The following is a 27,240-nucleotide window of genomic DNA, read 5'->3' as shown; positions in this document are numbered from 1 at the left end:
CAACAGTGTGTATATCCAGATAGACTAGAACTGTAATTTCACCATCCCGTGGCACAGAGTGTTAAGCTGCAGTACTGCAGTCAAAAACTCTGCTCACGACCTGAGTTCGATCCCAACGGAAGTTGGTTTCAGGTAGCCGGCTCAAGGTTGACCCAGCCTTCCATCCTTCCTAGGTCGGTGAAATGAGTACCCAGCTTGCTGGGGGTAAAGGGAAGATGACTGGGGAAGGCACTGGCAAACCACCCCGCAAACAAAGTCTGCCTTGGAAACGTTGGGATGTGACATCACCCCATGGGTCAGGAATGACCCAGTGCTTGCACAGGGGACCTTTACTTTAATCACCACAAATGATTCTAATTTCTAGTCCAGAAGCCATCACATATGTAGAAACTCCCACCCTCAAAGTTATCACATCTCTAGAAACCCCCTTCCAAAAACCTCTCAACCTCTCAGTCCTTGCAAAAAAAGAAAAAAAAGAATGCTTTTCACTTCAGCGTGACAATAGCAAGCACCTAAAAGGCAATCACACACCATAAGTTGCAAGTATCTTCTGTACCCAATGAAAAGCTCCAAAACTGCTCACCCCATTCATATTAATGAAGTATCCAACAGTCAAAAGAACCCAAGAGCAGTAATACTGGCTGAGACCAATAGTACATTTAGTTCAGCTTCCTGTTTCACACAATGGCCAACTAGGTGCCATCAGAGTAAAGAGGCCAAAGTCTCCCTCTGTTGTGGCCCCCAAGCACTGACTCAGAGTGTTCCTGCTGCTGAACATTTTGTCATTATAGCTGAAAGCCACTGATGAGCTTATCCTCCACAAGTTTATCTAATCACCATTTAAAGCTAACTAAATTAGAGATCATTGTTCCATCCTGTGGCAGTAGGTTTTCTTTCTCTATAATATGAAGCTGCTTTACACTGTATCTTGGTCTATTGAGGTCAGTATTAAGCCCGGCCTTGTCTGGGGAGAGCAGGTTAGAAGTCTAATGAAATAAATAAAATAAATAAAATATTGTCTACTCTGACTGGCAGCAGCTCTCTGGGGTCTCAGCATAAGGTCAACAACTGTTTGATCCTTTTAACTGCTGAGATGCCAGGGATTGAACCTGGGACATTTTGCATGCCAAGCAGATGCTGTACCACTGAGCCACAGCTCCCTCCCCCAAATACATACGAAGAAGACTAGAAGCTTGTATTTCATTTTACTCTTCATCTGGAGAATCCTAGGAGTTAGAAGATTCAAATACTGCACTTGAGGCCAAATCCCATTGTTCATGGAACAACACAAGTCCTCTGGATTTCTAGGTCTGCAACAACTCTATCTACCTCAACTGACATGATGCCAAAGCTCAACATTGTGAGAAGGATTTCACTACTTATGGCAACATCTTTGCTATAGATGTATGATACCACTGCAACAGGATCAGCATCAAATTGCCATTCCTTCAAATCATGCAACTTCTGATCTACACAGCTGAAAACGTTCTCTGTAGCAAAAACAAAGCAAAACAAAAACATCTCATTTGTATCCTTATTTGTATCCTCTTCCTTTCTTCTTCTCTAATTTGATTCCTTGGGATAATACAAGTCTGAGGAACAAAAATGGATCAAGTCCAAAAATGAAATATGACTGCTTAATTCCACAGGGGAATATAAACTGATTATGGCTATAGTCAAAGAAATGATCAGCAGCTGGATATGTAAGCTCAAAACAGCAGAGAACATGCAGCCATTGAGGCCATTTTTGACGTTACAAAAACAGCCTAAGTTAATGCATACACATGGAGCTGGTCAGGAGGATGTCAGGATGCTCAAAGGTACTTCTCCCTTAGAAATTCCACAACATTAGTTGCTCCCTCCAACATTGTCTTTTCTGAGTGACTGGCCACAAGGACCTCTCCAATGGGTGCCCGTATAAGCCACTTACTTTGAGACACTCACGTGTGCCAACGTTTGAAAATAAGAGATCTTGATTTATAACATTAGTATTAGCACTCTTCCAAGTAATTTAAAAATAGTCTACACCAAAAGTTATGAATGTATCGCAGAACAGATGAACTCCATCAGAATGTCAGCAATTCATTAATGGAACTCTTTAGATGTTATTTTCTTCCCAGGATTGTCTCCGGATCTGTAGCATGATTTGGGATTGTGTGATTGCTTCACCACAACTTCAACGCAGAAGGAACAATAATGCCAGGACAGGCCCAAAGTCACACAAGCAGTACAGCTAATGAAACCAGCCATACTTCATCCACATTCAGCCAAGCCATGCATTCCACCAAGAGCTCAATTTCCACCTGCCTAAAAAAGCTGATCTAGCGACCACTTTAGAAGAAGAGTTCCACAACAGGGCCATGATGACTGAGAATGTCTCTGCCCTACCTCTCCCAAGCCCCCCTCTTGCCCCCTCCGTTGCAAGTCATCAGTTGGTGGTCACCACTAGCTTTCCAAATGCTCTCTTACATGCTTAGGAATAGTGCAAAAAATGGCGGCAAGGGAATTAGTGCTAGAACTACAGGAGCAGAGGATAAAAGCCATCATACAGAAACGTTGCTCATCTAAATGGTTGCTAAAGGGATAGCTAAATTGTTTGTCAGTTATTTTATAGTAGAAAGATTGAAACACCCTGAGAAAGCTTATTAATACTTCCAACTTGCCCAGAAATTCTTTGAAATGTTCCTCGAGATCAAGACTAGGGCTGTTGAATTAAAAAAAAATCGGTATAGTTCGGATTCGGCTGAATTCGGCCCGTTTAGATTCGGGATATGCCGAAGTCCGAACTCCCCCACTTTGGGTCCGTGCAATACGCGGGAATTCAAAGTTCGGGGAAAAAAATTCGGCCGAATAAAGCCATTAAAAACACAATCGCGCCTTTCCGCGGCTCTGGGGGGGCATTTTTGGGGGTAGAGGTCCCAAACTTTCAGAGGAGCTTCAAAGGACCCTTCTTGCCAGACCCCCCAGGTTTTGTAAAGATTGGGTCAGGGGGGACTGAGATATGGGCCCCAAAAGGGGTCCCCCCCACCCTTAATGTGCATCTCTGAGCAGAGCTTGCCGCCCACGCACAAAGCTTCCAGCCCCGACAAACAGCTGATGAGAGCAAGGGCGGGGCAGCTGCTAAGAACTTTGCAAAGCAACACAAATGCAAAGCAACACCTTTGCAAACATGCAAAGGGCGGGGCAGGTGTGAAGAATTTTGCAAAACAATACAACTGCAAAGCAACACAAGCACGCAATGCAACACCTTTGCAACAGTGAAAAGCAACACCTGACACCTGGGAGTTTGCAAACCATGGAAAGGGACAGAGGCAGCTAGCTATGCATAATGAGCAGGAGGGGGTGGAATTTCTCCTTTTGCATTGGACTTGGGACCAGGCAGATGCATTCTTTAAGTCACCATTTGAAAACCAGTTTTGAGCAAGCATCAAAATAACCTAACTGATCTTATGACTGAGGGAAAACCTGAAGACATAAAAATGAAGCCCCCCCTCAAACCAGGGAGAACTGGCAAAAGCCCCCTTTGGCTTCCCCCCCACCCACAGAAACTGCTCCCTCCCCCCACACACAGACTCTGCTTTCCCCCCACACACACACACACAGAAAAGAAAAATTACAGATTAAAGCCCCCAAAGGGGTCTTACTGTGGCTGTCTTCTGTTCCATCAGGAGGGGCTGGGAGGCTGGGTAATCCAATATGATTCCATTTGTATCCAATATGAGATCCATATGTATGCATCTCTCGAGGGTGATCCATTCATCCCAATAGGGAAAAGGGGAAAGCCCATATCTCGGGGGGCCCTGACCCAATGTTTACAAAACTTGGGTGGTCTCTTAAGAAGCCTTGTCTGAAGCTCCGCTGAAAGTTTGGGGTCGGCACACCCAAAAATGCGCCCCCTGCAGCCACGGAAAGAGAAAAGGGGGGGAGCCGATATTTCTGCCCCCACTGAACCCATCTTTAAAAACTTGGGTGGTCTCTTAAGAAGTATTGTCTGAAGCTATGATAAAAGTTTGGGGGCTGCACCCCCAAAAAAGTGCCCCCTGCAGCCACGGAAATGGAAAAGGGGGGAGAGGAAAAAGGGGTGGAGCCATATCTCGGGACCCCCTGACCAAATGTTTACAAAACTTGGGGGGTCTCTTAAGAATTCTTGTCTGATGCTCTGCTGAAAGTTTGGGGTCAGCACACCCAAAAATGCGCCCCCTGCAGCCATGGAAAGAAAAAAGGGGGGAGCCCATATCTCGGGACCCCCTGACCCAATGTTTACAAAACTTGGGTGGTCTCTTAAGAAGGCTTGTCTGAATATCCCCTGAAAGTTTGGGGTTTGTACCCCAAAAAATGCACCCCCTGCAGCCACGGAAAGGAGCGAATGTGCACAAGCACCCCCGCACACACACACGAGGATTTCCCTCTCTCTCTCTTTCCCCGGCGGGGCCGCACATCAGCTGATTCCTCCAGTACTCAATCCTGACTGATTGGCTAGAAGAAGACCCAGCTTGGCCATCGATTGGCCGGGGGAGGAGAATGCTGTTTACTGAAGGTTATGCTTCTTACTGACGGCCCCGAATTGGCCGGATTTATTCGTGAACTCCCAAACTCGCTGAATTCGGGGCCCCCGGTTGCCCACCATTTTTTGAGTTCGGTTCGTCCCGAACGAAAAACCACCGAATCAAGGGAAATTCGGCTGATTTTCAGTTCGGGCCGAACCGAATCAACAACCCTAATCAAGACTCTCAAAATTCACTTCAAATTTCATTCTATGCAAAATTTGATGGTTACTCTAACATTATAGTCCACAGAATCAATTCGTAAACATCCAGCCCAACATTTATACCTCTTGTTATGGAGGTACCCAATGTACTTTCTAAGAGTTTACCAAGAACTGTTTGAAGAAGTTCGACTTAACAGCCTAGCAATAAAGAAAGCCTGCTAACAGCCTATTGTTAGTTATTTGTGGTCCTCTAATGAAAGAAAGCAGCATGGTATACTCTGTTCATCAGATCTTGTTAGCTAAGCAGAGTCAGTACTTGGAAGGGAGACCACCAAGGAAGACTCTGCAGATGAAGGCAATGGCAAACCACCTCTGCTTCTCACTTGCCTTGAAAGGTGAAGTTACCATAAGTCAGCAGTGGCATTTACACACACACACAATCTGGCTGAAAACATCATAGCTGAGATGAAAACAGATCAATTTCAACTGCTTCAGCACCACAATTGGTTTAACCTAGCCCATGAACGCACTAGCAACTTACCTTGCAATTTAAACGTGTCCAGTACTCAAGCATCCCACACGACTTAAAATTTCTGTTCCCACCGCGACGCCTTCCTCCGTATATTTTCCCCTTGCGGCAGCTTGAAGGAGCATTGTGATTGGCTGAGGTGGTAGCCTGCTGCACATGCCCACTCAGTGCTTGAAACAAGGACGGCGATTGGTCCAGTGTGGGCAGTGAGGCGGGGGGAGTGGGGGGAACAAGGACGGTGATTGGTCCAGCGTGGGCAGGTGGGCAGGGGGAGTGGATGGTGGGCTGGCAGCAGGAAGTGGATTGAAGACAAATTTTATGTTTGCACTTCAGGCTCTGGGTGAGGAAAACGTTTAATTTCTATTAATTCGCCGTATAAGCGAATGCTCTTAACATGGAGAACTTGTGCTCTGGAGACGTCTTCGGAATCCTTCGGAAGAGATGAAGTGTGAACATGCAAGGAAACCCCGTAGAAATAGGAGCTGCAAACGTGAAGTGTGGACATGGTCCTAGTCCCCAAACCTGATCTTTGAACCTCAAAGTCCAGTCTGATTAACCTAAAGAACCCTGAGTTTGTCCTGTTTCAGGCCTAGCTATGCAGAGGCAGACAATGGCAACCCACCTCTGTTCATCTCTTGCCTTGAAAACCTCATGAGGGGTCACCATAAAGTGGCTGCCGCTTGACAGCACCACCAATGAATCTGGGTATGTTCCTCACTGGTCAGAGTTGGCCCACCGGGGCAAATTAGAACCTGGGTTTTCAGGCTGTACTACAGCAAGGCATCTATGGCTCATGACATTTCTTGACATATTGGGGTCCCTTCCAGCTGTATGTTTCTATGTTTCATGAGCTAAAACTGAGTCAAACTTTCAAACACCCCTAATTATGAGCATGCAACATGCATTTGAACCAGAGTGGCATCCTCTGTCAGGTCATGTTGCTTAGGGCCAGGGCTAATCCTTTTGTAATACTAAAAGTAAATTAAAACACTGCTTACTTGCAAGTGAACAACAGTCCTCTACTTCTGCTACATCGCTTGGCACACTGTTCAGTGGTGTTTAGCAGCTTGGTCTTCACTTTCAGTGTTTTGTCCGTCCTCAGTAAGATCATGTCACCTGTCTTTCTGTAGTCATGAAGAGCATTTCTTTTCCCCTTGCCTGCTGTGGAAGGAACCAACAAACAAATGAATGGATTCATTTATCCAAGGAAAAGGAAACTGATGTCATCAGAGAATGGACTTGCAAGCAAATTGAAAGTTCAACTTCCCCTTTGTAGCCTTTTGGTAAGTAAGATGAGGGGATGGAAAAGTACCATGAAGGCAAAGTAAGTTTGCGTCTAGTGAGACTAACACTGGAGTATGTTGTACTATTGTTTCCTGAAAGCTCTACGAAGCCCAGAAAACTTACTTGCAATATATGGGTTGGCACTTATATTAAACCATATTAAATAGAGGCTGAGGATCAGGCAGAAGGCATGAGATGGACAAACAAGGAAAAGAAACAACAGAGAAGAGAATGGTGGAGGAGCAGTGAATGAGGAAGAAATTATGACAGAAGATGTGGTTCTTTGACCATAGGCAGAGTTTTATAGGGGACTCTAAGCTTTCAGGCTGCAATCCTAAGGGCACTGGCCTCAGAGTAAACCCCACTGGGTAACAGTTGACTTACTTCCAAGTAGACCTCCTTGATTTACTCCCTTGTGGTCTCCTGCTGCATGGTCCCACTCTAATTTATATTGGATGTGTTGAGAAATCCTAGGGTAAACTCAAATCTCAGCACTGAAGATATATCCTGCAATATGGAGCTACTGCTCTTCTCTGCCTCTTTGTGCCTCAATCTTTGGAACAGCTAGGTAAATTAAGTATGTGAAAGTGACATCATCATCATGCATTGCCCCACCCTGCAGACAATGCTGTAGAGATAGTGCGGCAAACAGTCAATATCACTGCAGGCTGCATTTGCCAAGGCAGGACAAGGAAGGGGGGACAAAGAGGCAGAGAACTGGAGCTGTTCCAGATCTCTCATAACATCTGGTTATCAGGACAAGAAAGCCATTGGGTTTACAAACTCATGTATGATCCTTGGTTTCAGAGCTGAAATTAATTAATTAATTCAGCTGGGGGGAAAGGAGTCATTTGATATTTGCATACAAGTTACATTTTTATCCAACAATAATTTTTTGTGTGTATAACATTTTTAAGGAGGCACACGAACACATGAAGCTGCCTTATACTGAATCAGACCCTTGGTCCATCAAAGTCAGTATTGTCTACTCAGACCAGCAGCGACTCTCCAGGGTCTCAGGCAGAGGTCTTTCACATCACCTACTTGCCTAGTCCCTTGAACTGGAGATGCCGGGGATTGAGTCTGGGACCTTCTGCATGCCAAGCAGATGCTCTACCACTGAGCCACAGCCCCTTCCCACCCTTACATTCAGGATCATCTTCCTTTCAAGCACTTAACATTATTGCCTTTATGTGTCCCTCCATTAAAGTTAAGATGCAAAATTGGGGGGGGGAGTGTTGCTAATTAAAAAATAAATTCCAAGGTTTGGCAATACATTTTTTTAACCAGGATCCAAAGAAGCTCACAGATGCCCAAACTGGACTTCGGCTTGTCAGTGGGGCAAGCCTAGTTTCAAAAGAAGACTGGGATGTAACACATGGCTCTGATAATTGAACAGGGAGGATCACAGTGTTGTAATAAGCATTTTGGCAAGGATGGATTGAGTATATAACTTATCATAAAAGTTCCTGCTGGGTCACTGCCATGGAAGACCACCAGTAGGCAGGAGCAAAGAGAGCCAAGCCTCAAAAGCTTTGCCTGCACTGCAGGGGCTGCTTAGCTTAAACTCTTCAGTGCCAGTGATGATCTCCACCAACTCACCAGTGCACCACTGCTCTTTGTCAGCAGTGCAAGAGGAGACAATAATAAACCTCACACATTGTTGATGCTGCTGCTCAGATGTGTGTAAGGTGTACTGGCTCCTACGGTGGTGGTTTGCAGAGCTGCAGCTGCCGCCCTCATGTTACGCAAGGGCAGGGAATGATGGCTGAACAATCATATGCCAGAATACGACTGCTTCTGTAGGCATGAGTGCTGATGAGGCTGCTGGGAGAGGAATTGTGGGGACTCTGTACTAATATGACCCTGGATGGCGTGCCAGTTTTCTCTTAGAGGAAGTTGGAAGGAGATCTTGCCACAAGTCGTCTGTTCCTCTTAAACCTGAGAATTTGTAAACAATCCATTAAGACTGAATCTTGAGCCCTACCTAATCTCTGAAAAATACCAGGAGAGGAAAGGGCTCCTGAAGCACTTACACTACACAGGGCAGAGGAAACACTAACAACACCCCCCAAAAAAACTTTTGAAGCAAAGCCTGGGTGGCAAATTGGGTATACTGGGTTTGGATGTGGGAGTTCCAGATCCACATCTCCCCTCTGCTGTGAAACTGATTGGGTGGCCTCAGGAAAATTACTCTCTCCCAGCCTAATCTAGATTTCATAGGCAAACAACTCCACTCTGAGGATGGGAGGCGTTTGTGTGTAACCCATAAATACAACAAACAACTGTCTGCAATTGCTGGGGAAGGAGCACAAATTGAAGGGTTTATTACTTTTGCTCACTGCTTTGCATTATGATCTATCGAGCCCAAAAGCAAACTTCACTTTCACAATGCAGCTATGCAAAAATGTTAATCTAGAAGCAACTTGGAGAGTTCAGTGCCAGCAAAACGTCACGTTACTGCACATGAAATGTACCCTGGTTTCTCCTTTTGCAAGATTTCTTTCCTTCCTCTAAACCAGTTGTCCCAATAATAAACCAAAGGGTGTCAGAATCAATCAGATTACAACAGAGGTTTCCTAGAAGAAAGAAAGAACACAACAACCTCTTCACTATGAACAGTTTCATTGTCAGCACTAACAGTAATGCTGTCAGATCAGTTCAGTTCTAATCCAATAACTATAAAACAGATTTCTAGTGACAGGAGAACCTTTGTATGTAGGAAGGTGTTACTTTTTTGAACCTCTACCCTCCCTAAAAACCTAAACACTTGCTGGTGTTAAGGTTCCCCCACACATATATTACCCTCATTCTGTCTGCAACCATTAGTAACCAAAACCCCTGTACCAGCTGCAGGAGTTAGGGGGATATTCTAAAAAGTTGCTTCTTACAGCCTGGACGTAAAGCAGGATTTTTAAAATCCCAGGCAAGAGTTCACCATTGTGCCTAGAAATTTAATCACGGTTCCTCGTATATTCAGCAATGATTTTAATGTAGTGTCTCTTGACAATCTTCAGTGGAAGTGCAAACTTATTTACCATTTCATACCAGAATATGTTCTGCTATAGGATATAAACATGCATGTGCGTGAAGTTCTTGTCATTGCTCATTTATATGTAAACCTAACAGCACTCCATGCAGGTGAACAAATTTATTTCTTAAGCTGCCTCCAGTACTCAATTAAATGAAGGGTGTTTTTTTAGCAATAATGAAATTATCATAAATTGAGAGGAGGGTAAGATTAGGAGGTTATCTTAGATCAGTTCTCCTGCATAAAATGTAGGGTTGCCCTCTTCATCATCGGCGGGAGGTTTTGGGGGCGAAGTCTGAGGAGGGCAGGGTTTGGGGAGGGGAGGGACTTCAATGCCATAGAGTCCAATTGCCAAAGCGGCCATTTTCTCCAGGTTAACTGATCTCTATCGGCTGGAAATCAGCTGTAATAGGAGATCTTCTGCTATTACCTGGAGGTTGGAAGGAAAGACAGACACCACTGTACTAATATCAAGAAGATTAGGAACTCAGTACAGGAGCGAACCAAGGAGTAACAAAGTACAAAATATTTAATAGATGCTAACACACAAAGCCAATCACACTTATATATAAAGCTAACACACAGTAGCAAAAAGTGAAACCACCGACGCAATAGGAAAAATCTCATTCGGGAAAGTTCAAGAAAATATCTTGTAAAACCTCTAGTGGAGTATATAGATGATAGTCACGTTGTATATGAATATTTTCTTGTATAGAAGAAACAGAGTGTCCAAAACAGATACGGCCGTTTCAAATTCTTCTATGAAAATTCTTCCTCAGTCCTTCAAATGCAATTCTTCTTATATATTTTTCCATGTAGGTTACATACTGCTTCCCACAAAGGGTAAGAAATCCATTGTATACCATAGAATCTGGGAGAAAATGAAGCCCCTCCCCAGGCACCGCCTCCAAATCTCCAGGAATTTTCCAAGCCAGAGTTGCCAGCCCTGCCACGTCCCCATGATGAAACGGTCTGCAACTGTATGTGAATGGCCCAGTCCTGTGGGCGATCTCTCCCACACAACTATGAACAGGAGTCTAGTACTGGCATCTTAAAGGCAAACAAGCCTTTATTCCAGCATAAGCTTTTGTGGACTTCTTCAGGTAACTATCAGTAAAACCTGGGACTCCTCATCCACTACAGGGACTGACTAGTTTAACAAAACTAGTGAATGGTCTCTGGTTTGTTTGTTTTTTACACTCCATTATACAATTACATATCACCTGCATTTCATGGCTCCTTGACCCTGCTCGGTTTTTTTTCTCATACCTCCTAGAGAAAGGGTTTGCCCTGACCTGAATAGCCCAGGCTAGCCTGATCTCATCAGATCTCAGAACCTAAGCAGGGTCAACCTTGCAAAATATTTGGCTGGGAGACCTGCAAGGAATACCAGGGTCATGAGGCGGAGGCAGGCAATGGCAAACTACCTCTGAACGTTTCTTGCCTTGAAAACCCCACCAGGGGTCGCCATTAAGTCTGATGTGACTTGATGCCAAAAAGAGAGAGAAAGGGTCTTCATAATTATGAGACACCCTGACCCACTTCATCTGAAGAAGGGGGCTATAATTCATAAATGCTTACACTGGAATAAAAAGTTCTTAGTCTCAAAGGTCCCACCACAATCCGGTTTATTTTTGCTGCAACAGACTAATGCAGCTACCCCTCTGGAATTATTCCCACTCAGCTATTTTCCAGTTGGGTGGCAACTGGTTTGGAAAGACCCAGCCACTGTTTTAGCCATATGGGACCATACAGCAAGGGATTAGCTCCTATGCGGCTGAACATGAAGGAGGCCCAAGAGAAACCAAATGGAACTCTAGAGTATAACAAACTGGGACTAGTATTACTTCACATTAAAAAACTGAACTACGCAGTCCCAAGAAAGTGAAGAAATGCAAGATCTCCTACATTCTGTAGCCAGCCTGAAAGGAAACTGAAAAGAGAGAGAGAGAGAGAGAGAGAGAGAGAGAGAGAGAGAGAGAGAGAGAGAGAGTCTGTATACCATTTCCAGATTTTTCCTGGAGCTCAGCAAAATTGAAGACAGGCCAGAAGAAAAGGTTACGTCTTTCACATTAGTTGGTGGAGTGCCAATAGATATTTATCTACAGAGAGAGCTACTGACTAGCCAGTAGTCATCAGCTGAAATAATTTTTTGATTAAGTAAAGAATTTCACTCGATATCGGGTGTCTGGTTTAAAATAAACTGTTCATTATGGGTTCAGCCCTAAACAGTCACACACAAAGGGTGTCCATTTGTAGCATATTAGCATATGCCTAATTTTAAAATATTAAATACCTAAAACTCATTTACAAAATAAATCCATAGAATCAAGGTTGGAAGGGCCTGATAAACCATTGGCTCAATACCGAATTAAAGTGATAGCATCCTTGACAGATGACTGTCCAGCATTTGCTGAAAGACTTCCAGCAGGAGAAATTTCACAATACTAGAATGTGGGGTCATCTGCTCAAACTGAAGGGTGAGAGATTCAAAACAGACAAAAGGAAGTATTTTTTTCACACAACACATAGTTAAATTCCGGAACTCACTGCCCCAGGATGTGGTATTGACTGCCAACTTGGAAGGCTTTAAGAGGCGAGTGGACAGGTTCATGGAGGAGAAGACTATCCATGGCTACTAGTCAAAATGCCTACTAGTCATAATGCATGCCTACTCTCTCCCATTATATTAGGTGCTGTGGAACACAGGCAGGATAATGCTGTTTCACCCATCTTGTTTGTGGGCTTCTTGGAGGCACCTGATTAGCCAGTGTGTGAACAGACTGCTGGACTTGATGGGCTTGGTCTGATCCAGTATGGCTTTTCTAATGTTCTTAAACCTCATCCACCCCTTAGGCAGTTGTCCAACCACCCCATCCATTAAGAAGTTTCTCCTCAGGTTCTAGTCCTCCTAATCACTTAAGCCTATTCAATCTAGTCTTGCTGTCTGGAACAGCAGAGAACATGTCTTTACCCTCTTTCAGGTGACAGACCTCCAGATAGTTTAAGAACACAATCATGTGCCCCTCAATCTTCCCTTCTCTACACTAACATGCTCAGTACCTCAGTGTTTCCTCATAGGATTAGCCTTTGAGAATGCCAAACATCTTAATCGCTTTCCTCAACTAGTAGTGCCAGGTTTCCCGTTTTGGAGGGAGACCTCCTGCTCTGAACCCATGGAGCAGTGGAAGCAAAATGTGGGGAGAAATCAGCACCATACTGACTTTATGATGTCACTTCCCATGCAAACACAGAAGTGTGTCAGGGTGATGCTCTAGGATTCACCCAAAACCCTATGGTACATAGTCTATCATGCATAGTCACCACCTCCAAGCACCACTCCTGATCTGTTTACAGACCCCAGCAGCCATGCAACAAGTCCTTCTTAATATGGTTTTACCAGAAAGTTTAGAGTGAATCCTAGAGCTTCGCCTTGATGTGGTGATTTCACTTCTGGGTTCATGCCAGAAGTGATGTCACAGTGTTGGCATGATGCTGAACATCTGGACTCTGCCCCCCACATCTCCGAATGGTTGCCATAGCTTGTCTGGCAACCCTACATCTGAACCTGTTCCAGTTTGTGTATATGCTTTTTAAAGTATTGCACACAGAACTGGACACAGGACGAGTGTGAAATAGAGAGGAATTAGTACTTTTTGGGACTTGGACACTCTGCTAGGTTTATATAATATAGTCCAAAACAACCCCAGCACTAACAAAATGGAGTTCAAGATCAGCTGATTTTAATGGAAACCAGTGATGAAAAAGATTACCAAAAACTGTTCACTACTTAGACCATTTTTTAAAGCAGCTGTTTGTGTAATTTAACCGCTGTTTCCCAGCAATGTTTCACTCTCTAAAACCCTAGCCATAGAAGTTAGCCTGAAACAAAGCAAAGATTTTATCTGGAGCCTGGCTTTCTCATTTAGGAACGTCTGCCTTCAGCTGGGACAACCAAAGCACCAGGCTGTACCAGGTAATGGCAGCAGCAGACAACGCTATTGGAAAGCCTCTGCCTCAAATGACATCCCCTTTGCTGCTTCTTCCAGAAAGGGGTTATGTACTCCACTGCAGGATGATAGAATATCCTGCCAGAAAGGTTTGTTCCTCTGATGTGCAGTTAGGGCCTGCAAAACAGCAGGCTTTCTGTTCTGAGGCTGGTGTTTACAGAGCTTTCCCCTCATAAAGAATTATTCCCATAATCTAGAGTGCCTTCACAATAAGTATCACAGATATTCCCCTATGTAGTAGACCCCCCCCTTTGCAACAGATGCCAATTTTCTGCTAATAAATAAAGGCAAGTCATTTCTCCAACTTGCACCCTGCCTGCCCCTTTTCCTGATAAATTCAAAGCAGTCTGTATCTAATTTTATCTGCCTATCTGTCCTATGACTAGGGTTGCCAGGTCCCTCTTCGCAACCAGCGGGAGATTTTGGGGGCGGAGCCTGAAGAGGGCTGGGTTTGGGGAGGGGAGGGACTTCAATGCCATAGAGTTCAATTGCCAAAGCGGCCATTTTTCTCCAAATGATCTGATCTTTATTGGCTGGAGATCAATTGAATTAGCAGGAGATCTCCTGCTACTACCTGGCAGTTGGCAACCCTACCTATAACATAGGTTCCACTGAGAGAACTAGTAGAGAGCTTCATGGCTAGGGCTGCCAACCACCAGGTACTAGCTGGAGATCTCCTGCTATTACAACTGATCTCCAGCCAATAGAGATCAGTTCACCTGGAGAAAATGGCTGCTTTGGCAATTGGACTCTATGGCATTGAAGTCCCTCCCCTCCCCAAACCCCACCCTCCTCAGGCTCCACCTCAAAAACCTGCAGGAATGCAAAGTAATTAATCCACAGCTTGAGCATCCCCAATGCTTTCTTCTTCGTCTGTGGTTCCTGTATAAATCTTCCTTAAAGCTTGCTTTTCCTTATGCTTGGCTTAGTAGTTTGGTGTGGCTACTGCCAGTGGTGGTGGTGGGGGTCACTGTGTGCTGACTTCATCAGAAAACTGTGAGCAAAGGATCTCTCCCCTCTGTTTCTGACCATGGCCCAGGACTAGGATAGACCCTGGGGGCCGCAAGCAGGACCATGCACCTCAAGGATGAGAAACAGGAGCAGTTGGGCATGGTTAAAATGTGCAACCAGGCACAAGATGGGCTATTCCAGGTATGGAGGGGGCGCGTGTCCCCCCGAAATTCATGCTGTCCAATCCTGTTGAGCTCCATCAAACTGCCAGACTCTGCCTTCCTCAGGCACTGCCCGCAAATCTGCAAGACTTTCCCAGACCAGAGCTGACAACCCTAATGCACACACGAGACAAATGTACAGGGATGCTGTAACGGCATGTGCTCTGTGCACAAATGACAAGCCTGTGCTACGCTGCATGAAACCACACCCCTGTCATGGCAGCAGCAGGTGGCATGGGGACAGGCAGGAATGGCCTCCATGCCAGGGTTGCAAACCTCCAGGCAGGGCCTGAAGAGCTCTCAGAATTATGATTGATTTCCAGACTACATAGACCAGTTCCCCTGGAGAAAAGGGCAGCTTTCGAGGAGGGTGGACTCTATGGCATTATGCCTTGCTGAGGTCCCTCCCTTCCCCCAAACCCCACCCTCCCAGTAGGGTTGCCATCCTCCAGGTGGTGTCTGGAGATCTCCCGCTATTACAGCTGATCTCCAGCTGATAGAGATCAGTTCCCCTGGAGAAAATGGCCACTTTGGCAATTGAACTCTATGGCATTGAAGTCCCTCCCCTCTCCAAAACCCATCCTCTTCAGGCTCCACCCCCAAAATCTCCCGGTAATTCCCAACCTGGAGCTGGCAACCCTACCTCCCAGGCTTCACTCCCAAATCTCCAGAAACTTCCCATCCTATAGTTGTCAATCCTAATTCCCACACCCACACTCCCCTTCTGCTCACTGCAGCCACTCAGGTGCCTATACTCAAGAACAAAACATTTCATGAAAAGTAGCCCTCACCCACAGATCCATCATCTCCCTGAAGCAGAGGTGCCTTTCTCTGTAAGAGAGCGTGCACGTTCCTATTCCAACCCTGGCCTGTATTACAGACCAAGAGGCTTTCCTTGCTTTGCTTTCAGAACATGATTTTCCAGTTGTTGCGCCATATCGTCATCTTGACCCTTCTAGCCCTGTGTTCTTTGTGCCATGTTGTGCCACAAAAATGGGCATTAAAGACAAATAAAGGGGGGTGGGAGTGTGGAAAGCAAAGATAATGCTGTGAGCTAAACCAGAGCAATAGGAGGGAACCATCCAAACTAGCAGCTATTGATAGTCTACACTATATGGATTCCATTAGCAAGAACTAACCCAGCCTCCAAACTGGCAGAATAGCATTTGGCACAGCTGACAGCAGAATGTCAAATGAGTCTCCACAGCTGAGAGAATAAATCACAGCAAGTGAAAGAAAGATGTTCTAACGCAAGCCCAGAGGGTGCAAGCATTGCAAGTTGCCAACCTCCAGGGTTGCCAACCTCCAGGTACTAGCTGGAGATCTCCAGCCGATAGAGATCAGTTCATCTGGAGAAAATGGCCGCGTTGGCAACTGAACCCTCCCCAAACCCCGCCCTCCTCAGGCTCTGCCCCAAAAACTTCTCTCCGGTGGTGAAGAGGGACCTGGCAACCCTAACTGCAAGAGACCTAATACGACTGAATATTTTGACTGGGAAGGGGGCAGTGGCATGTCCCATCATGAACAGAGGTCTGATTTTTCTCATCTAGAAAAGGGATCATGATGGAATATGAGTAGGGGGTGTGGCTCAGTGACAGAGCACTTGCTTGACATGCAAAAGGTCCCTAGTTTGATTCCCAGGAACCACCAGTTAAAGAATCTTGGGCTGGTTCTATGAAAGACCTTCCTCTGTCAGTCAGAGTAGACAGTATTGTCCCAGATGGGACAGTGGTCTGATTTATTAAAAGGCAATGTGAGCTTGCAGAAAGCAAGCTCAGGAACCTTTATCAGACAATGAATTTTGCCATACCAACCATATGTAATGGGAGTGTGTGCTATCCATGATCCAGTTGGTCACCATTTTATGTGAGTAGAGTAAAATGCCTGTTTCCCAGCTTCAGTATGTACAAACAAAATACTGGATTTTTGAGAGTAAGTGCATGGAAAGGTGTGCACATTGTCAGTCACAAAAAATGGCAATCGCATAAATAGGGAGGATCATGGGTAGCACATGTTTCTGTTATGCATGGCTGGATCAGCAAAATCAAATGTCTGAAAAAAAAATCATTCAGGTGTTTGGTTTCCACACTAGAATTCTAAACAATCCACAAAGGTAGAGACATCTGCTCTGGGCTATTCCTTTAGGGTGAAAAAAAGTTTTGCTCCACTCATTGACCACTCCAGGGACAGGGGCATGATGCCAAGTTGGCCCTTGCATTAGGCATACTTAGGCAATCACCTAGGGTGCCAGAACTGGAAGACCCCAGTGTCTAATGGATAGGCCTGCTATTTTGTGTGGGGCCAGGCCAGCCCTTCCATGGCATTGGGAGGCAGACCACTGCCAAAGCACCCGGCTTGCCTGCCTCCCTGTAGGGTGGGCTACAGTTAGTACCTGGATATCAGTGAGAGCTGAGCAGAGGTGGTTTGGCATTGCCTTCCTCTGCATAGCAGAGATGGTTCGCCATTGCCTTCCTCTGCATAGCAACCAAGGAGGATTGGGGTTGCTATGCTGAGAAAGGCAATGACGAATCACCCCTGCTCAGCTCTTGCTTTGAAAACCCCACGGTCCTGAGGTCACCAGGAGTCAGTTGAGACTTGACAGCTCACAATTATTGTTAATCAGAATCGTTAATATTGAAAGACAAAGCTAAAATCCACGTAATACCTTTTAGTTGTACCAACCAAAATGACACAGAGCAGCATGCAAGCAGAATTCTTCATCCAGCTGAAGCTGGTGACCTTAGTGTGATGAAGAGTTCTGAAGAACTCAAAAGCTGATCCACCGTTTTGTGTCATTCTGCAAGAGTGACTTGTTGGACAGGCCACCCTCTTGACTGAACACAACACTTGTTTCAACTTATTACCCAACTTGCAGAAGCACATAACACAAAGTTTGACAGGTTTACACAAAGTGGGAAAGGGTTTCAACTCAAAAATTGTTAGAATTAATGAAAAGATCTTTTTTTTAAAAATCAATAAATGTTTTTTTTATGTCATTCATTTCAAATGCCAAGTAAATAAAATATAAAGTTTATTCTAAACTCCTCATTCTTTCTGTTGAAGGTGGGTGGGGCAAAGTCATAGTCTCCAAGGGTACCCCCCAAAAAAACCTTTAGGGCCAGCCCTGTCATGATGGCTACAATCCTACTTCTATGTATTTATTTGGGGCACTTTCTTGACCACTGTTCTAGCTCTAAAATGATTAAGACATTGCACAATAAAGATGGATAATAGTTAAACCCACATAAAACCCTCTACAAGGATAAGATAACAATACATAGCAAGCACCATCCCGCTAATCCGGAACAAGTTCCTTTTGAAACAGAAATGTCTTTAATCCTCTCTGGGGCACTCCCAACTCACCAGACTATAAAAAGCCCAAAGAACTACCACTCAAACATCTAGCTACCTTCCGCTGTTCTCCACTGAAAATGTTGAAGATATGAGTACCGTAGCAGGTAAGGGGCCCAAGTGTGGTGGGACACACTGGAAGTAAATTGGCTGAATAATCATTTCCTCTCCCCCAGGGACCTGGAAGGAGCTAAGGAGGACACATGAACACATGAAGCTGCCTTATACTGAATCAGACCCTTGGTCCATCCAAGTCAGTACTGACTACTCAGATGGGCAGTGACTCTCCAGGGACTCAGGCAGGGGTCTTTCACATCACCTAATCCCTTTAATTGGAGATACCAGAGATTGAACCTGGAACCTTCTGCATGCCAAGCAGATGCTCTGCCACTGAGCCAGGGCCCTCCCCTCTAACAGAATTCTCAATCCTCCCACCCCTCCTCCCCCAATCAGACTAAGTCAGAGGGTTCTCTGGGGGAAACTGTGTTATGACACTGGTATAAAGTCTGTGTAAATCTGTTATGTAGATCTGGTCTTTGATCCAGAGACCTAGAACTGCCACCAGCTGGGGGGAAAAATCTGACTGTGAGAACACCACCTGGATTGTCTCCTCTGCAGTAGCTGAAAGTTCCCCTGTCACAGATCAACGATGACACTTTTTAACAGAAGGAATTTCTGTGGAAGTAGAGCCAAAGCCCTGCTCAGCCCTTGGGTGGATTTGACCTAGATGTTTTCTCTCAAATGAAGCTATCTCATGGGGAGGGAGGTGAGTCTCAGTGGTAGAGCATCTGCTTGGCATGGAGAAGGTCCTAGGTTCAATCCCCAGCATCTCCACTTAAAGGGACTAGGCAGGCAGGTGATGTGAAAGACCCCTGTCTGAGACCCTGGAGAGCCTCTACCAGTCTGAGTAGACAATACTGACTTTGATGGACCAAGGGTCTGATTCAGTATAATGCAGCTTCATGCCCATGTGTTGACAGTGGCTCACAGGGTTGTTGTGAGGATAAAAGTGTGCCATCAACCACCCTATTGTGATTATTTAACAGGTTAAAATTACATAAAATAGGGAAGTTTTTACAATTAGGCAAACACAAAAATCTGAAGAGCAACTGTAAACAATAGGTCAGCATCTCAGTGGGAAAAGATAGTAGATTTTATATGCACAATCATTTCAGTTTTGCTTATCATTTATATTGGCATAAATGGAGAGTGATTCAGCTAATCCACCCCCCCCCCCACTCCCAGCTGAAATAATTCGGCATGCATTTTCATTCCAGTTCTCCCCATTTCCTCCCACGGCCTCAAACAAACAAAATGATGCAACCATGTGTTAAAATAAAAGTGTGAGTGTACATTTTATATGCACAGTAGAGATCTCACTCTTGGCTGGAATATACAGAATCCTACTTGGCAATTAAAACTGGGCCAGTCAGATACTATTAAACCAGGCAAGATTCTCAGATCTTGGAAGCTAAGTAGGGTTGGACCTGGGAAGTACTGGGGTGGGAGACCACAAAGGAACACTTGGGTCCCTGCGCAGAGGGAGGCAATGACAAACCACCTGTGAACATCTCTTGCCTTGAAAGCCCTTAAGGGCCACCATAAGTCGGCTGCGACTTGACAGCAAATAATAATAATAATAATAATAATAATAATAATAATAATAATAATAATAATAATAATAATAATAATTCACAAGCAGAATGATGACCACAGAATGCATGGAGGCCCTTTCCTGTCTAGATTTTATGGCAGTGATCAACTAGAGTAGCTTCCACTGGTACTTTTGATGTTACCAACATGCCTTGGAATGGTCACCAAAACTTTTAAGCAACAGCTGAAAATTAAGATAAAAAATTATATTGCACATCAATATATATTTAAAATAATACCTGGTATTATTCTCATTCCTTTTGTAGTTTGAAAGATTTACCCTCTGAGCAAGTTAGATTTAAACCAAATCTGAGTTGTCCAGGGGCAGCATGGGGTGAGGAGAGACATCCCCTTTCTTAGGTGGGATATGCATTAGATGGATCAAATGTTAGAGTTGTGTGCAAGAGTAGAAACAGATAATGAAAGAAGGATGCCAAGAATCGAATGAACTTGCCACCCTCATAAGACTATTTTAACGACATAAAAAACTCAAGATGCTCTGGACCAGGGTTCCCCAACACAGCATCTTTGGGCGCCATTGCACCCACCAATACTTCCCTCTGAGCCCACTGAGCTTTTCAGAAAGGAGGCAGAGCCATTGTAAAGCAGGGCTTGTTATTGGCTGCCCTCATTCAAATTAAAAGCTTTTCCATTGGATGATCAAGACTGGTAAGCACCTGGGGTTTCCTTCATCAATGTGTGGCTCCATTCCTCCTTTCAGGCTCTCCTGCTTCCCAGGTAGTGTGAGGAGAGTGGTATTCCATTTGGCTCCGCCTCCTGTGGAAGCCATTTTTGGGGTGGCACTCACAGCCTCCCCTTAAATTCCAAATGTACCCATAGAATCAAAAAGGTTGACTGGACAGTCAGTTGTGGAAGTAGTGGAAGAACGTTTAGGAAAGACACATGGTATCACAGCTACACAGATATAGAAATAATCTCTTTCAGGGATAATAATAATTCCATCACACCCTCAACAAACCTATTTACAATCAAAATGCATCCCTCTGTCTTTTTGTTTTGGCTTCCCTCAAACCGTGTGTGTGTGTGTGTGTGTGTGTGTGTGTGTGTGTGTGTGTTAAGTGCCGTCAAGTCGCTTCCGACTCATGGCAACCCTATAAATTGTTAAGGATAGGATGTTTTGGAGGACATTGATTTATAGTATAAATCAATGTCCTCCAAAACGTCCTAACTTTAACAACCTTGGTTCTTGTAGGTTATCCGGGCTGTGTAACCGTGGTCTTGGTATTTTCTTTCCTGACGTTACACAGCCTGGATAAACTACAAGAACCAATGAACTCTGACCGTGAAAGCCTTCGATAATACTTTCTTAACAGCCTTGCTCAGATCCTGCAAACTGAGGGCTGTGGCTTCCTTTATAGAGTCAATCCATCTCTTGTTGGGTCTTCCTCTTTTCCTGCTGCCTTCAACTTTTCCTAGCATGATTGTCTTTTCCAGTGACTCATATCTTCTCATAATGTGACCAAAGTACGACAGCCTCAGTTTAGTCATTTTAGCTTCAAGGGTCAGTTCAGGCTTGATTTGATCTATAACCACTGATTTCTTTTTTTTTTTTTTGGCAGTCCACAGTATCCATAACACTCTCCTCCAACACTACATTTCAAAGGAATCTACTTTCTTCCCCCAAACTATACACATTTTTTTAAGCTGGGGATGTTTGAACTACTATTGTAAGATGCCTTGAACTAAGATGAAAGGAGGGATATAAAAGTTTAATAAAAAAAGAAATAAATAAATGCCTATCTGCTCATAAACTGACCTGTGTAGAATCTATCTCTCCTGCAATACAGCCCTGTTACCTGATGGCGGGCCTTCACTAACTCCAGAGGAGAGGCAAAGGAAAAAAGAAACAGAAACTTTTTGGAGACCATCTGCCCAAGAAAAAAACACAAAAACAGAACTACCAGCAAAGTAAAACCCCGCCACGTGCGCACATTTCCATCGAAGAATCTCCGAAAATAAAACACCAGCTCAGCAGTTTCTAATTGTTGATTGCTTATTGTTTGTTCTTCCTGCTTGCCGCAGTCCCCAGAATGTGATTGGCTCAGTCAAGTAACCGGTGCCAGAAATAGACCGCGAGAGTACCAGGCACCCGCAAGGGCATGCCCCATGTCCTGGCATCCACTCCTAAGAGCTCGGGCGCCTAAGGGTGCCCACCCTGCGGTCCCCCGCGGGCCACTGAGCCTGTCAGAGGTTGTCAGGCAAGAGAGGACAGATGTTTCCTCTCATCCTGATAGCAGAGGGCAGTGCTGAGGGACAAGCCCTCCCTTCCCAAAGGGCTCATCTACCCAGCCCCTCCAGAAGACTCCCTCCACAGACCTCCAGGCTTTTCTTTTTAAGGCATTTGAGAAAAAAAAATATGCAGGATTAATTTCTGCTTGCTCGGGAAAGCCGGTGCGATCAAAGCCACAGCCCAAGCGCACGGCAGCCTTTTAAAGCCATCGACTGTGCCTTCATAGAATCATAGAGTTGGAAGGGACCACCAGGGTCATCTAGTCCAATCCCCTGCACACTGCAGGAAATTCACAACTACCTCCCCCACACACCCCAGTGACCCCTACTCCATGCCCAGAAGATGGCCAAGATGCCCTCCCTCCCATGATCTGCCTAAGGTCATAGAATCAGCATCGCTGACAGATGGACTTCAAAATAGTCCAGCAGGGCCAAATGCACTCCGCCGTGGCCCCAGCTCGCCTGCCTCCAGCCCCTCACTTGCCTTTAGGAGAGGAATCAGGAGTTTCCCTTGCCCTTCTTGCCCCTGCAAGGATCCGAGGCTCGGCCACCTGCCTTTCCCCGCAGTGGCCCTTTTCAGCTTCCTGATTCAGTGGCCGTTAATGCATGGGAGGTTTTGGCTTGGATTTGCCACTTTCTAGATGCACATTTTCCCTATCCAAATCCCCCCCCAACTCAACAATAAGCCCCCATGAAGAGTTTTGAGAACTCGAATGGGGGAAATGTGCATCTAGAGAGAAGCAAAGCCAAGGCAAAGCCTCCCATGCATAAATGGCCACAGTGACAGTCGGCAAGGGGAGCTTTCGACGTGCCCCGGGAGGAAGCCGGGCAAAGCACATGTTACCCTTTGGTCGCCGGCCGTTCCCCAACTCGCTCATCCAGTCCTTCCGCCACTCACCCACCCACTCACACCCACCCAACCTCCAGGAAAATCTGAACAGGTCGAGGGTGGGAGGCGGGGGCGGTCAGGCACCTGGCTGCCCCGGGCCATTTTTGGATGGGAAGTTTTGCCTTGGATTTGCCGCTCTTTAGATGCACATCCCCCCCCCACCCAAATTCTCAAAACTCAAGTATAAGCCCCCATGCAGAATTTTGAGAATTCGGATGGGGGAAATGCGCATCTAGAGAGTGGCAAATCCCAGGCCAAACCTCCCGTGCATAAACGGCCCGGGAAGCTGCCAGGGCGGTGCCAGCTGGCACCTTCGCCCCAAAGTCCGCGCGCAACTAACCTGCCAGAGAGGCGGCCAGGAGGCAATGCAGGAGGAGCCCCAGGGGCAAAAGTGTGTTGGTCCACATGGAGGGGAGGGGGGCCACTTCGCCAAAAGGTCGCCTCGGGAGGTGAAGAGGAGATGCGCGGCCGGTCGAGCGAGGGAGGCGAGCTGCCGCGGAGCGCGCCGAGCCCCGGCTGGTGGAGTGGTTCGCTGGCGAGCGCCGGGTCCCAACTCCCTCTTACGGTAAGAAAGGGCTTTAACAACATCACTCCCCCCCCCTCCTCCGGCTCTGCCTCCTCCCCGCCTTTCGCCTGAGCCAACCCAGGCAGGGAAGGGGAGCCCAAGGGCGCGGGGACCACCGCAGACAGCCCTGCGCGCAGCAGGGCGCAGTGGATCGCAGGCGCTGGGGATGGGGCGGCCGGGCGGTGCGCTCCCCCAGCGCCGCCCCGAGAGCCCGCGGCAGCAAGCAGCCGGGCGGTTGCCGGTCTTCCCTTTAGGCTGGGCAGGACGGGGAGGGGGCCTTCTGCGCTCTTCTCCCCGGGAACCCAGTTCCTTGCAGGTAGAAAGCCAGCGTCTCAGGGAGAAAGCTCCACCCACACAGAATAGAATCCTAGAAGCCTAGAGTTGGAAGGGACCACCAGGGTCATCTAGTCCAACCCCCTGCACAATGCAGGAAATTCACAACTACCTCCCCCCCAAACGCCCAGTGGCCCCCTACTACATGCCCAGAAGATGGCCAAGATGCCTTCCCTCTCATATGGTGCTCCCCGGGGGCAAGAGGAAAAGCTGTTCAGAACTCCGTCGCAAGAGGGGAGATTGCCTCTTTTTCCCCGGCAGCCGCGCTCTTTGCGTGAAGAAAGCCAGCGTTTGGGTGGGGGAGAGCTCGCCATGGCTCCCCCCCCCCAATATATATATATATATATATATATATATATATATATATATATATATATATATATATATATATATATATATATATATATATATATTCTAATTTTCGCTGTCTAAGAAGTCTTTGCAGAGAGCGCTGGCGCGTGCGAAACTTCACCTTCTGCCTCCTGGAATGACAGGCGACTCGGGAAAAGTTCGTGCTGTTTGCTTCTGCTGAATGTACAATCTGGGCCACGGGCCTCTCCTTCGGGGAGTTGAGCTCTTGGGCTTTTCGAGTAGGAGCCGGGTGAGCAGGAATAGGCATCATTTCCAGCAAGAAAACTGTGTCCCTGAAAAGTATACCCACCCAGTGAGTAGCCCCCCCTCTCACCTCCCCCCCCCCCCAGCAACTTTATTCTGGTGGCTATATATACCCTTGGACCTTGGCAAGAAATGAAAAAGTCCAGTCTCATCTACTTCAACATACAGAATTGTCTTCTAAGCGGGGTTGCCAGCAAGCTGGCAGAAAAATGTCTTGTCCCTTTAACGGAGGCTTAATATGTGGAAATGGGCAGCTGAAGCTTTTCATGGTAAAGAACATCCCATCTGTTAAAAAGACAGGACTTTTTAAAAAAAATCCAGGCAGTTGGGGATCCAGGATCACTGTAGGATCAAGTTGTACAAAGGGCAAACCTGCCCTTTTGGGAAAGATTATGACCCCCCACCCAGCAAACACTGAACACTTGCAGATTGGCTGAAGCCCCAGCCAGTGGGACATGAGAAATAAGACTGCTTCTGAGTTTATGCAGTGTACCACTCTCAGCCACAGAATAAACCAATCCTTAAACTGTTTAGAAGGGGGGCGGACAGCCATTGCTTCTATCCATTTTACAACCTAGTCCTATTTACTGAGAAGCAAACCTTCCTGAGTTCAATGGGACTGACTCTCATAGAATCATATAAACATAGAGTTGGAAGGGTCCTCCAGGTTCATCTAGTCCAACCCCCTGCACAGTGGAGGAAATTCACAACTACCCTCCCCACAGCCCTGGTGACCTCCATGCCCAGAAGATGGCAATAGTCCTCCAGGACCAATTTGGCTTGGAGGGAAATTGCTTCATGATCCCAAAGTGGTAAGCGACATTATCCTGGGCATATAATTAAGGGCCATGAGAGCCAAGCACTAACACAACCCATTTTGCCCTCCCTCTCATAATCTGTTTAAATTCCCAAAAACAGCATTGCTGTCAGAAGGCCATCTAGCCTGAACTTTACAACCTCCAAAGAAGGAGAGCCCATCACCTCCTGAGGAAGTCTGTTCCACTGAGGAACTGCTCAATCAGGAAGTTCTTCCTAATGTTTAGCCGAAAACTCTTTTGGTTTAATTTTAATCCATAGGTTCTGGTCCAATCTTCTGGCCAACAGAAAACAACTCCACACCATCCTCTATATGACAGTCCTTCAAGTACTTGAAGATGGTTATCATATCACCTCTCAGTCATCTCATGTTCATGTGCATGAGATGGCAATCCTCAAGTAGAAGAAGAAGAAGAGTTGGTTTTTATATGCCAACTTTCTCTACCACTTAAGGGAGACTCAAACCGGCTTACAATCACTTTCCCCTCCCCACAACAGACACCTTGTGAGGTGGGTGAGGCTGAGAGAGTGTGACTAGCCCAAGGTCACCCAGCTGGCTTCGTGTGTAGGAGTGGGGAAACAAACCCAGTTCACCAGATTAGCCTCCGCCACTCATGTGGAGGAGTGGGGAATCAAACCCAGTTCTCCAGATCAGAATCCGCCGCTCCAAACCACCACTCTTAACCACTACACTACGCTGGCTCTTGAGGCCTTGAAATAAATATCTGCAAAACAACAGCCACTCCTCTGCACTAAGCAGCCAGCTCTACACATATTCCAACACTCGACTCTTTTCTTTACCTGCAATAATGCAATTAAATGAGACACAAGAAATCTCAGATCATGTTTCTGGGCACTCACCACAGCCGTCTTTAAAACAAACTTGGCTTCTGGTCTAGTTTGCTTCCTCAAGCGGAGTCCCTGGCTTGCAGTCAACCTACCCGCCTCGCAATTCCACACCTCTGGCTGCCACCACCAGAGGCTGGGACAGAACAATGAAAAAGATGCCAACCTGTTGCAGGGTCTCAGTTTGCTCCCAGCCATCTGTGACTCAGGAAAGGAACAAGCCCAAGTCTGTGCTACTTCCAGACCAAGAGCCAATAGATGCACCTTACTTGGGGTAACGTACCCACCTTGACATCTCTCTCCACCCTTGATTCTTGCCCACCCATGCTCTGTGCAGTCTATCAGTATCTTTCATACCACCGTCTTCCCCACACACATGCATGGAGCCAACCTACCATACAGTAAATATCCCCCATCCACACACACACATAGAACAAACTCAAGAGAAAAGAAAGTTCAGTTGAAATGTAGCCTGTCCTGTAGTACTAGAGTTGGCTAACCTTCACAATAACATTGATAGCAGTTTCAGATTACTCCCTAGTTCTGTCTTTCATCCCAATCTCTAGCCAAGAAGCAACTGAACTGCAAGAGGAAAGGAAGCCTTGAATCTTTCATATTTGATTATTTGTTTAGATCTTTTTTTAAAAAAAAAATCTTTCTTGAAAGGTTAGTGGTGGTTCTGCTACAAAACCGAACCCACCCAAATGAGAAAGTAAATGAAACTAGAGCCGTGTTTGACATCTTTTCAGCTCCCGACACCCAACAGAAGTGCAATTTAAAATTCCAACTAGAGAATCGTCGACTGAATCCCAAAACTGCATCCATTCACAGCCACACAGCACCCACAATATACAGTCAGCCCTTTGTCAACAAAGAAGGCCACAACCCCATCAGAGTGAGTTCCTACCCCCCCCCTGAATACTTTCCTCCCTACTACTAAAGTCCCCCCCACATACCACAACCTTAAACTGTATATGTGTTCTATTGCCAGCTGGCTAGAATGTGGGAATGCACAGCCAGAAAACAAAATCTCAACAATACTGCTTTTGCTTTTAGAAAGAGTGTGTGAGGTGTTTTAGGTGTTGCATATAACACTGGGCGGTTGGTTACGTAGGCACACGCCTGCTGCAAGCTGTTCTGGTTGCCTTGCTTGCTGTCCTAGGGACATAAGTGGTTCCACTTTGGAAA

At 46.0% G+C, this 27,240-nt stretch overlaps 1 protein-coding gene across 1 annotated transcript in view; it reads right to left on the bottom strand.

Moving 5' to 3' along the window:
- HGF (hepatocyte growth factor) overlaps window positions 1-23,285 on the bottom strand; it is a 71,253-nt gene extending 47,968 nt beyond the window's left edge. Inside the window, exons 1-2 of the mRNA XM_056846867.1 lie at window positions 23,218-23,285; window positions 6,236-6,398 (exon numbers count right to left, since the gene is read on the bottom strand). Coding sequence (XP_056702845.1) covers window positions 6,236-6,398; window positions 23,218-23,284 — 230 coding nt within the window. The 5' untranslated portion in view covers window position 23,285. The remainder of the gene's footprint in view (window positions 1-6,235; window positions 6,399-23,217) is intronic.
- Window positions 23,286-27,240: the final 3,955 nt, after the last annotated feature.

Source organism: Euleptes europaea, chromosome 3 (assembly GCF_029931775.1).
Source record: "Euleptes europaea isolate rEulEur1 chromosome 3, rEulEur1.hap1, whole genome shotgun sequence".
In the NCBI taxonomy this organism is placed as follows: domain Eukaryota; kingdom Metazoa; phylum Chordata; class Lepidosauria; order Squamata; family Sphaerodactylidae; genus Euleptes; species Euleptes europaea.
Note: the sequence above shows the minus strand (reverse complement) of the source record. Positions and strands in the feature narration are given on the sequence as shown.